This window comes from Monodelphis domestica, chromosome 2, assembly GCF_027887165.1.
Source record: "Monodelphis domestica isolate mMonDom1 chromosome 2, mMonDom1.pri, whole genome shotgun sequence".
Taxonomy (NCBI): domain Eukaryota; kingdom Metazoa; phylum Chordata; class Mammalia; order Didelphimorphia; family Didelphidae; genus Monodelphis; species Monodelphis domestica.
Genome location: NC_077228.1, coordinates 100,076,473 through 100,089,758, shown reverse-complemented (window position 1 = coordinate 100,089,758; position 13,286 = coordinate 100,076,473). Strand labels below are relative to the sequence as shown.

General features: G+C 32.9%; 1 protein-coding gene across 2 annotated transcripts in view; it reads right to left on the bottom strand.

Moving 5' to 3' along the window:
• The window catches only part of PTPRC (protein tyrosine phosphatase receptor type C), a 69,966-nt gene that overhangs the window by 27,135 nt on the left and 29,545 nt on the right, over positions 1 to 13,286 (bottom strand). For both annotated transcript variants that reach the window (XM_056815690.1, XM_056815689.1), the window contains 7 exons: positions 11,841 to 12,046; positions 10,091 to 10,151; positions 7,155 to 7,263; positions 6,851 to 6,885; positions 4,711 to 4,820; positions 4,034 to 4,124; positions 3,593 to 3,669 (listed from right to left, as the gene is read on the bottom strand). In XM_056815690.1, coding sequence (XP_056671668.1) covers positions 3,593 to 3,669; positions 4,034 to 4,124; positions 4,711 to 4,820; positions 6,851 to 6,885; positions 7,155 to 7,263; positions 10,091 to 10,151; positions 11,841 to 12,046 — 689 coding nt within the window. The remainder of the gene's footprint in view (positions 1 to 3,592; positions 3,670 to 4,033; positions 4,125 to 4,710; positions 4,821 to 6,850; positions 6,886 to 7,154; positions 7,264 to 10,090; positions 10,152 to 11,840; positions 12,047 to 13,286) is intronic.

Sequence of the window (13,286 nt, the reverse complement as noted above, 5' to 3'; positions counted from 1 at the left end):
ATATATCCTGTTCGTTAGCTTACAACAATAATGGCAGAATTAATAGTAGTGACAATATTAATAACTGACATTTTTAGAACATTTTATGTAAAATTAAAGGTAGCAAAGTACTTTCCATTCCATTTGGACTTTGAAACAACCCTTGGAGGTAGGTGCTACAAGTGTCACAATACAGTCTTAAAATAAGTTAAGCAATTTGTTTATGGTAGTATGTGCTAAGGCAGGATTTAAACTCAATTCTAGCATCCTATCTAGTCTGATTTAGGGGACATGTTTCCCTGCAAAGTCGAAGTGAGAGATCACTTTAAAAATTCCAAATCCACATCACAAATTTCACAGGAATCTTCCAATTATAAGGGACTTATTTTTTGGGATAATGTTCAAACAATCCAATTTGCATTTGAAAAAGACATTTGTTGCTGGATGTGTTTTGGCCATATACCCATCATGAAAATCAGAGTTCAAGGCTGATCTAAGAGATTGTCTCTGTCTTCTCCATTTAAAACTATCTTGGACTCAAAACCAAATACCTGACCTAGTTGAATTCTCCTGCTCTAATGATCCCCCCTCAGTCATTTCTGTCTTCCTTTTATTTTTTTTAAACATCGCCTTCTTTCTTAGAATCCATGCTAAATATCAGTCCCTTGGCAGAGGTGTTGTTAAAGGCCAGGCAATGGTGGTTAAGTGACTTGCCTGTGGAGGTCACGCAGCCAGGAAGTGTCTGGGACCATATTTGAATCCAAGACCTATTTCATGGTCTGACTCTCCTCACTGAGCCACAAAGCTGCCCCTTTCCTTACTTTCAGTGCCAAAGTCTTGAAACGGACTTTTAAATTTCATTCTGTACACTTCTGGACTTCCTTACAGTCAATTAGTTAACTCCTAGACTCTTGCTTTAATATGATTTCTCCCTACACACTCCAGAAAACTATTTTTACCAAAATTACTGATATCTTCCTTGTTACCAAATTCAATGTTCTGAAGAAAAACTCAAGTGTAAACTCTGATTCATCTCAATACTTTACTTCCAAATTATAATAGAACTTCCTACATGGATCTCCTACATGAAATCTACCATATTTTCTGTTATTTCTGACTCTTTACCACCTCCACCTTACTCTGCAATATAGAATCAAAGATTTAAAACTGAAAGGGACCTTGGAGTTCAACTCATCCAAAATCTTTATTTTATAGATATTTAGTCATTGCCTAGACCTAGTGATGGCAAATCTTTTTGGGGGTTGATGTGAGAAACATCCACAGGTGCATGTGGAGGGGAGCAGAGGCACAGTCTGGCCTCTCATCCCTCTGGCTTTCTAGTAAGGAACTCTGGCAAACTCTGTGCTGGGCAATGGCATGTGTGCCCACAGAAAGGGCTATGAGCACCCCCTCTGGCACATGTGGCATAGGTTCACCACCACAGACCTATACCATTAAGAGTAACCTCTTAATCTTAAGATTTCATGTGTTCATTTCTTTATTTAGGCAAATACTGGTTGAGTGCTTATTTACTACTAAGCAAAGATTCCTCACACACACACACACACTCACACACACACACACACACTCAAATACATTTCTTTTACTGCTAATGGCAAAGTATTTTTCTACACTATTCATTTGTATTTTAAACTAGCAAGATAATTTTTTTCTTCTCATCCCTCATTCCACACAGGTCATCTCTACTTAATTGTTTCAAACAACCTATAAATTTGTACCAAAAATGAATTGTTCCTTAGTTAGTTATGAAAAAAATAGTGCTTATTTTTACCAGACTTGACCCAGAGTATATATGAAATGCCTATTGCTATTTTCCTTAATCTTCTCAGCTATGAATTTTGCATTATCCTCCACAAATAAAGGTAAAGCTTGTTTTTTAATTCTCCAAATATATTTTAAAACTTACAAATGTATATGTGTAAAATATATTTCTTCTAGTTACATTTAGTTAGATGATATTTCTTTAAGACAACAGATCTCATACCTCAAAGAATTTAACATGCTTGAAAATTCAGCCTCACTACACCAGAATTATAGGAAATAGGGATGGAAAAGTAAATGTCTAAAGGCTGATAGAAATTGTTAACAATGGTATAAACATTCATTTCCACTATAAACATTCTTTTCTATTGGATTTGATTGGAGGACACCTAAGTATGAAGGACTAGAACAAGTTTGAGAATTCAAGTCACTTGAATGAAGATGGATTTTTTTTTCTAGGGCATTTCTTCTTCTTATGAGTCATCCCACATATTTCTTTTTTCATATTCTTTGGTTAACAAAAATGTACCTAATCTGATTAGGAGTTAAGCCTATTTCAGCTAACAAGGCCTTGTGAATATATTTTCATTGTGACTATATTGATTTATAACAAAATGCTCTTTAAGAGTCTTCAATTGGTCTTCTGAGAACTCAATTTTTTGGGTTCTTTTTTTTTAGTAACTAAATTCCATTATATTATCTTTTTTTTTAAACCCTTACCTTACTTCTTGGAGTCAATACTGTGTATTAGTTCCAAGGCAGAAGAGTGGTAAGGGCTAGGCAATGGGGGTTAAGTGACTTGCCCAGGGTCACACAGCTGGGAAGTGTCTGAGGCCAGATTTGAACCTAGGACCTCCTGTTTCTAGGCCTGGCTCTCAAGCCACTGAGCCACCTAGCTGCCCCCTCCATTAACTTATCTTGCTTAATCTTCACTTCCTTTTGAAGTGATCTCTCCAAATTAGTAGGTTGGACAGGGGGATCATTTTTATTCAGCTCAGACTGTACTGTGGTCCTTACTGATTGAACTATACTCTCAGTCCTCACTACATCTTAAAATATATATACCTTATTATTCTTCTATATGATTCTCTGAATACTCTGCTAATGTGTCTACACCAGTTTCTTCTTTAGTTTTAAATTCTTGAAGGTAGAGCTTACATCTTTATTAACTTTGTTGCCTTTCAAAAATGAATATAGGCAAATATCTTTTTGGTTTTGTTTTTGTTTGTTCCTATTTATTTTATTATATATATGTACATATATATAACATAATATAATATATAACAACTATAATACATATGACTTGTTCTAAATAGGTAATAAATTATAATAAATATTCTTATCCAAGAAAAACAAATTCTTGCAGTAGTTATACAAAAATCTATACCTCATTATTCTTTCCCCTTCCTTCTCACTTTCTCTTCCTCCCAAAGAAGGCAGGAAATATGATATAGGATGTACATTTATTATCACATTATATATGTTTCCCTGTTAAACATTTTGTGAAACAAGAAATATATTGCTTACCCTAGGGGAAAATTCAAGAATTTTTTTAGAGAAATATTTTAATAATGTAGAAGCTCACTCTAAATTATCCCATAAAGCATTCTCTTATAGTTGCAGAAATATAAATTTCAATACAATGATTCAATTTACTACAAATTTTAAATTATTGGGATTCAAATGAATGATATTAGAATTGCCATAACAATATCAAATTAATTCTCTACAAATATCCTGAAGATAAGCAAAATAAAAAGAGAACATATTCAATGCAGTTTTCTAAAATAGGGAGAGAAAAAGGGCAGCTGAGTTGTTTTTTTTAACTTACGTCCACATAACTTGCATTTATATAGTCTGATCCTGCATCTCCATTTACTTCAGAGAGTTCAACACGATTATAATCATCTGATTATGGTTTAAAAGAAAGACAGAAAAAAAAAAAGCAATCATGAAATAATGAACCATTATGTGGCTTACATCATCTTTTGTTTTGGTTTTGACATTCACAATTTCATCAGTGTGGAAATCTCTGTCCACTGCTATGGATAGGCACCTCATTTTATATTGATAGAAGTTTTAGAACTTAAGAAGTTGCCTGGGATGCTGAATGGTTAAATGATTTTCCAGGGTTATCCAGCCAATATGTTGCAGATACAAGACTTGGGTCTAACTCCAAGAATGACCCTATAATCTTTGCCCTGCATTGTTTCTCAGGCTAAGCATGTTATGTTCTGAATAAACAGTAACTCAACTATCCACAAGTACTTACAGGGAAGGATGTCAACGTAACGGTTTTTGTTCTGGTTAAAGGGTTTGCGTGCATCTTTGCTTGAAAATTTGCTGAATATCCTTGGAATGCTCTGAAAGACACAATGGTCCCTTATTTCATAATATATTTAAATAACTCCTATCAGTGACAATCACCCACCTGCCAAAATTAATAGCAAAATGGCAAGTTTCCCATTAAACATTTTACAAATAATGAGTTTTATAACACTAATGTTTTGCTTCAAATAATCATCTTGAAGTGAATAGAAAAAACTAGAAGATAAAATGAAATTAAAATTATGTTTTATATCATTTTAAAAAATTAATTTGATTACATAGATTCCCCTTACTACTGGTTTTTTCTCTCTATTAATTATTTTCAATTATCCTCTATTTATTTTGTTTGTACATGGTTGTTTGATTCTTGACATTTATTAGAATGAGATCCTTGAGACCAGGAACTATCTTCTTCTTTTCTTTTTTATTTTCAGCATTTAGCCCAATACCTGACACATAGGAAGCCTTGACTAAAATTCCACATTATCAAATTTTCAAACAATCAAGTATATTTTACTACATTGTATCAAAAGTCATAACAAATGTGATTTAACACGTTTAAAACTGAATTATTCTGATCTCTGGTAAAGATATTTTGGTTGCTTTTTAAAAGACACATACCTGAAATTCAGCCAGAAAAAGTCTTCCCTCATCAGCAACCTTCCTCTTATATGTTTCCAGTAACATCTCTGAAGGGATTGGCTCCACATTCATTATCTGTTTTTCATCATCTTAAAATGAAAGTTTTAAAATATTCAGTCATTTTGTATGGATATTTCTAGAAAACCTTTTTTATTCTACTGAAGGTACTAATTAAAGAATGAAGCAGATCAATTAATGAATAAAAACACTGAAATTAACAGAAATCTATTTTATTTCATGTCCATCCACCCCATTTAAAAAGAGAAAGAAAAACAGACTTCTTAAAATGAACATGCATACATAGTCAAGGAAACCAAATCCCTTCAGTGGCCATGATTAAAAATAATGCTTGCTTACTAACTAGTGGTGGAAGTTTAAAAGTAGAATTTTCTCACATGGAAGCTTATTATTGGAAAAACCTCCAAGATTCCAGCAGTCTTAGAACTCTATCTTGGGGGGCAGCTGGGTATCTCAGTGGATTGAGAGTCAGGCCCAGAGACAGGCAGTCTTGGGTTCAAATCTTGCCTTGCTATCTCTGTGACCCTGGGCAAGTCACTTAACCCTCATTGCCTAGTCCTTACCACTCTACTGCCTTACAACCAATACCCAGTATTGATTCTAAGACATACAGTAAAGGTTTAAAAAAAAGAAAAAAAGAACTCTCTCATCACTACCCTCTGTCCATTTGATTGAAATGTAGAGTCATCAATACTACATTTAGGGAGCTCAGATCAGACATCTCATGTCTCACCTGGCAGCACTACTTTGGGAATTTGGGAATTCTCCAGCTTTTCTAACATTCCCCTATAATGCTCATCCCCTCAGCTCTTTCCCTCCCAATCCCTCAATCCCTGCTCATCTGCCCTCACTTTTTAGATTGTTAACTCCTTGGAGTCAAGAACTATCTTTTTCATATTTGTATCTCCAGTGACTGACACATAGTAGGCATTTGATAAATGTTTGTCAATAGAGATAAACAAACAAACTGAATGACTAACAGATTGAATGACTTGCCTTATTTCACACTTAACAGAGATAGAAGTCTTATTTAAGCAAAAAGAAGTTGAATTAAGCGGGGAAAGCTCCAGTGGTAAAATCTCAATTTTCATTTATAGGTCAGTAAATATTTATCGAATGCCTATTGTATGTCATGTACTGTACTAGAGGAAAATGTGGAGGATTGACAAAGATGAATAAGAGAAGGACCCTACCACTAAGAAATGTTTAAACCTAGTGACTACCAACTTCCCATACTTTTCCAAGTGCAATCCCCACATCCATATCACATCACACACACAGCATCACATCCATAAGACAAACTGCATGTTTGAGAAGCCCACAAGATATGAGAGAGGCAATACATCTACATGTTTATGAGATCCCAGATCATATGTAATTGCTTGAATAAAAGCTTTAGGAATAGGGAATATCCCAAAGACCAAGTATGTAAAATTACTTTGGAATTCAGCAACTCCTGATATTACCTATTTGAAAACACTACTGTTTTGAGTAAGATAATTGAAATCTATTCATCTAAAATGAATTCTTTTTTCCACTGGAAAAGAAAACCTGAAGAAGGCTAAATACAGAGGTCATTTTGTCCTAATAAAAAAAATAATTTTACATCACTTCAAACTTCCTCTTATTTAGTCCCAATGGCATTACCTCTCTGCTTAAAAATCTTGGGTGGATTCTTGTTGCATTTTAAAGAAATGGTAAATCTTTTCCCTTGCATTCATCCCCCTTTAATGACTGACTCCAAACTTCCTTTCCAATATAATTTTCAGGCTTTTCAATTTTCTTTCAGATGCCTTCTTGCATGCTCCAGCCAAACTGCATACTTCTCTTTTTCCCATTTTCCCCTTGCTACTTTGTCCTATTGCCTGCTTATGGAATACTCTCTGTTTCCTCCTCACACATGTCTGCTTTAATGTTCCCTGTCCTTCAAGGATTGATTTATTAATAAATGAATGGGTAAATTGAATTCTTATCAAATAATTTCTACTGACCCTCAAATGTCATATTATTTGTATTGTCAGACAATGTCATTAAGTTAATGACAATAATCAAAGATACTATAGAAAAATTATTTTCTTATAATAAAATTTTTTTAACTTACCTTTTTCAACAAGTCCTATCTGTTCATCTGTACTACTATTAAAAAAAGAGAGAGAGTCATAGATTATAGCATAGTTTAAAGTTACTAGGTAAGTCTCATTATCTTCTGGTCTTCCAATTGGTAAAATCCTATGAACCCAAATGATTTTTCCCCTTAATTATCTATACATAATGGCCTGCTAAGATATGTGCTCAATTCTACTGGAATAAACCTATTTCAAAGCTTCTTGACTGATCCACTCCTGTTGACAGGTTGCTACTACCCTAACTATATTTTTTTTTCCATTTGAAGAGAAATGACTTACCTTGATCTTTTTTTGTGCAGATCATAGATTTTATAAAGGACTATTAATAAGGCTAGTGATGTCACAACAATCAAAAATATCAGAAACATGATCAAAGCATGGGAATTATCTATAAAGTAAAAATAATAAGTAAAGTTAGAATTTTTAATTAAATAAATAATTCTATGAAATACCCTTAAGTAACTTTTTAAAGAATACTATCATTTCCTATGCAATATTCCTCATATTTAACCTTGCCTACTGAAGTCATCTGAAAAAAATTAAACTAAAATATTAATTAATATGGCTAAATCCCTGGATTTAGCTAAATCAGCATTCCTGAACTTTACATATAAATAATACCAAAATGGCTACAAATGAGGGAGATTATGAAATGTTTTTTGTCATCTTAATTCAAGTCAATGATACACATTCTTTAAGTAGCTACTAAGTGCAAGGTACTATAATATACACTAGGATTGCAAGAAAGAAAAACAGCACAATACATGCTCTAAGGAAGTATGCAAAAAGATAATTACTGATATTATTTTTTACTAATCAAACTGAATTATAACCCTATCCTACTTTGAACAATAGCTTATTTTTAGAATGCCTTAAGACCTCTCGCCTATCTTAATATCAATTTTTTTAAGAATTCCAGAATTATTGAGCTATAAGAGATCTAAAACGTTGTTATTATACCAGCAGGTAGGAAGGAATATATCTGATCCTGACCTTAAGAAGGGAAGAAATAGATGGCTCATCCCCCAACTGATAAATGGGCAAAGATATTAATAGATAATATTCAGTTGAAGAAATCAAAGCCATATATGGGTATATGAAAAAATGCTGTAAAACACTAAGTATTAGAGAGATGCAGAACAAAACAGTTCTGAGATATCATCTCATATCCATCAGATTGACTAACATGACAAAAGGGCAAAATGACAAATGTTGGAGAGGATGTGGGAAAATTAGGACACTAATACACTGTGGAACTATGGCCTGATCTAGCCATTTTGGAGAGCAATTTGGAATTACACCCAGAGATTTATAAAATTCTTAGATCCATCAACAACATTGTTGGGTCTGTTTTCCGAGGAGATCAGGGAAATGGAAAGAACCCATATGTTTTGAAATATTTATAGCAGCTCTTTTTGTGGTGGCAAAGAATTGGAAGCTGAAGGGATACCTATAAATTGGGGAATGACTAAACAACTTGTGGTATAGTATTGTGATGGAATAATACTGCACCATAAGAAGTGATAAGCAAGCTAATTTAAAAAAAAAACTTGGAAAGAACTATATGGGATAATGAACAATGAAATGAGTAGAGCTAAGAGAATATTATGCACAACTACAAAATGAATACTAGAATACTATATTGTAAACATTACCTGCAAAGAGCAACCTGCAAGGTAAAAATATGAAAGACTTAATGTGTATAAACATTTCAGTCTCCTGGACCATGCTGCAAGGAAGGTGAGGAGGGACTGGGAAGCTTGTGGGTGAGATTTATTATTTAGATATGAACAAAAATATGTACACATAAGAGATTTGTCATTTCATTTATGTATAATCTTTTACTTTGTATATGGAAATACTTATTTTATTTGATTTTGTAAAATTCAAAATAAAAAAGATATAATAGATAAAATGAAGCAAATTTTATTACATAAAAAAGAAATAGGTGACTCTTTAAGTGGTGTGATTTCAGAGGCTTCAGGAATCGGACAGACATTTTTCCATTTTCCAATGTGTTTCAGTCCCCTTATGCCTGTAGACCCTTTAACTAGTGGTACATTTGAATACCACAACACAAAATATACAAACATTCAATATTGGGTCTATGATTTTGTTGGTTGAGAAAACTCCTGGATAAGGAAATTCTCTTTACCAATGCTAGTTATCGCATTCTCTGAAACTTCGAGTCTTTTGGCATTGTCTAGGACTTTGAGAGGATAAGTGGGTTTTCCAGAGTCATGAAGACAGTATGTGTTATTAAAGGGATATGAACCTAGATCTTTCTGAATCTGAGGCTAGTCCTCTATTGTGCAATATTTTTCTTCCTCTTCCCATTGGGATATAACATCCCAATAATTTCTAGAATTAATTCTATTCAACAGATATTTCATATACATAGATCATTCTGTTGTTTTATAGATAGAGAGCTAAGAAAGACCATAAGAACTTTTATCTGCCATATCTTTAGTCAATACCTATACATTGCATTCCATCATTTTTTGTCAATTCTGTTTTAATTCATGAAAGGAATAATGATTTCTTTATATTTATTTTCAAGACAGCCAGGTGGTTCAGTGAATAGGATGTCAGGTCTGGAATCAGGAATGCTCATCTTCCTCAGTTCAAATCTGGCCTCCGATACTTACTGTGCCATTTCCCCCCATTTGCCTAGTTTCCTCATCTTTACAATGAGCTGGAGGAGGAAACGGCAAACCAGTTCAGTATCTCTGCCAAGAAAACCCCAAAATGGGATCACAAAGTGACATAAGCCTATTGCTCCAGCCACTGGGCTATCTAGCTGCTCTGCCATATTATTTTAGAGTCTCTTAGTTAGAAAGAACCCATCTCAAAGGACATCTCATCCAACACAAGCTGATCCAAAATCCCTACCATAAAGTCTGATTCTGTGAATAATCTCAGGGAGATTTTTTTTTCATTTCTATTCAATGATTTTACTTTCAATTGCATAATAGTGGATATATTTATGCACCTTAATATGTATATACACTACAGATATTTTCTAATGAAGACAATATACTTTTTAAAGTACAGTTTGAGAAGATATAAAGGTGGATATATCTCTGTATCATAAGCAAATATCCACATTCAATAATGTACTCTTATCAATAGTAGTATCAGTTAACTATGTTTATTAGTTTGTGAAAATATTTACATATATACATATATATACATATAAGAGAGATATAACTTACATCTTGTTACTTCACTTTTAACAACTGCATCTCCATAGTGCTTCCCATTGTAAGTGTAGAGCTGGATACCATGTAATAAACATACAGACACACAGTTTCAATTTTAAAAATAAATGTATACTTCACAATGTAATAAAGTGACTTTCATTTAAATTAAACTTTTAAACAATACACTATTTTACTTCACTGAACATATAAAATAAATGTTATGCCAAATAGAATTTTTTCCAGAATCAAGGAAGTCTGAAACTGTAGGATATAGCATATCTCCCTATACCTTCTCTTCAGCCTCCATTCACTCTGAATCATAATTTTTTTCACCTGTAAAATGAGTTTAGATTTGATGGCATTTAATTTCCTCACAGAGCTAAGTATTTTATGAGTTTTGTGACATATGAGCAATTGTATTCTTACTGTGTTGTTAGATCATACTGCTAGTAAGTTTCAAATAAATATTAGCCTTAACATATATGTGTATATACTTATGCATGCATGCATATACATGTATATGTGCATTTATGTGTGTATAATGTGTACATATGTTATTCTGAGTGAATGAGGGGTCTAGGGCAGTAGGTAGCAGTAGTTCAAGACAAAATATTTAGAGAGATCTTCCTTTAAAATACCACAATGCTCCATCAGCTTGGGTTTTTACTCGCCTTTTCTGTTTTAGCAAGTAACACATCCTATTTGACTATTGTCAGCTAATGATAAACTATGTGAATTGGTAAGTTAAGTTACAAGCTGCCAGTTGACCAAAAACATGAGTAAAAATTTCTCCACCTTAAATTGCATAACTATGATCTCCTCCAGTTCAAGGCATGATCTTAGAATCTAGTCATTTCCATTGCTGTCATCTATTCCCAAGTATTAGACTCTCTTCTTGGCTCTTTACCCAGTCAAACTCCCTTCTGTCAGTGAAAGACGATAAGAGGACTAAGCTCATACATACATACACACACACACACACACACACACACACACACACACATTTAAAAAAAAAAGCTGATGACTCTTAGATCTTAGAGTTTGAACCTTGGAAGCTCTTCATGTGTATTGATATCAAAGATCACTGTAGAAGAACAGAAATGGTACCAGTGTAAAAGAGAACCATTGATACATGCTATTAAGAAATAGGAATCAAGGAATAATTCAGTCAGAAAAATTAGAACAACCAAGATAATTGGCTATTTGCCATTTTCTTTCATTTTTATGGTGTGCAGATAGTCAAGACCCTGAAAGGAAAACACATTTTGGACCTAATAGCAAATAGTCATATTTCATAAAGCAAACATTTGCTACTAATGCAACAAGCAAGTTTGCTTGGTTTTTTCCCCTAGTAATTGCTAAGCCAGCACTGAGCCATGCATCCTCTCTCATTTGACCAAGCTTATGAAAATTGACAAAATGCCTAGCTAAATTTGAAGGTATAACCTGTGACCATGAAGCAGATGGAGATCAGTTGACTTATATACAGCAAACATATCAGTTTGATGTCAAACTCTTATCAGCTGAATTCCTGCAAGTGCTAATATATGGCAACCCTTGACCTTTATAAAACTCTGAAAATTGTGAAGCTAAAATTTCTAAATTACAAAAAAAATGCATATAAAGGAATGTCATTCTTTGAATATAGGACTTAGATAAATTTGAAATTTGGATCAACTGATCAATAAGTCTGTATCAAGGTCTTCTCAAATGCCCAGCACAATTAGACAAAGACTTAATCAGATTTTTAAGAGTATCTTACCTTAAATGTATAATTGGTCATGAAATGAAGATTGTTGAATATAAATTTGCAAGTTGAGTTGTTTTCTGATTTCAGACCATACAAAGATGTCATATTCAAGTGGTAGACCAATTTGGGGCCATATATTTTATCTGGCTCTTTGCATTCAACTTTTATAAGATTATCACCTTCTAATTTTATTTCCATGTCATTAACCTTGCTTGGTTCTGTTAGAAGAAAGAATGACATCTTTTCAGTTCCATCATTCAGAAGCAAATTTTATAAACCTTTGCAATTAGTTACTTTTAAAACAATTTTTTTAAAATTTATATACAAGATTTTTAATGTATTAATTACTATATAGTGCAACATTTAGTTCTAGATAGGAATGAACTCAGAGAATATGGATCCAGGATCTTCTATATGTAGGTATTCTTTGCAATATAATGGCATAGGTTTTAACCTACATATATATGTGTATATTAATAAATGTACCATATAAGAATTTATGTATAAAAATATGTGCATATCTCTTCCCATGTGCATAGATATTTGTGCTATACATATGCATTATACACAGATGAATGTTCTCTATTGATTACTCATCCCACTGAATATCATAATATAAATGAAAGCACTTTCCTTCTTCTTGTTCAATTCCACATGGGCATTTAGACCCAAATTCTATTAGCAATTATGAATCTCGTTTCAGAGGCTCTGAAATACCTTCTATCTTGATACAATCAGTACAACATCATCAATCACTATAGTAACTATTTTTAAGTCAATCTTTTGTCTTGTTAGTAATTGTCAGTGTTTCCCCCCCCCCCCAACTATTTTACATCTTTCTATCCTTCACTTATTTTGAGAATCAATCTCTAAACATCTTTAAAATTGTATCACCTTTCACACAGACTTCTTTTCCATACACCTGGTATTGGAACATAAAACATTACATTTCAGTTATATATATTAAAAGCATTCAGTGGTACAGTGGATAGAACATTGGACCTGGAGTCAGGAAGACATGAGTTCAATTCTGGCTTCAGACACTTTCTAGCTATGTGGATTTTGAGCAAGTCATTTAACTTATTTTTATCTGTTTCCTCAATTATAAAATGGAGAGAATAATACCACTTAGCTTACAAGATTTTTGTGATTTGTAAGAAGCTCTTAGAACAGTGCTTGGCATATAAGAAACTTTATATAAATATTAGTTATTCTGATTGTTATTTTTAATATCATCATTATCATTTTCCAACTATGAAAGGGTAAAGGACAAACTGATAGGGTTTAGAAGTTTTCTATTTTTAAACAAAAATGTTGATAAAACACTCCCATAGACGTATTCTATTTTAATATATACAATGGATTATGTATATATATATGTGTGTGTGTGTGTATATACATATGTATGTGTTTATGTATATATTTACATACTAAAAGGTTCATGCAGTGGTCAGAGAA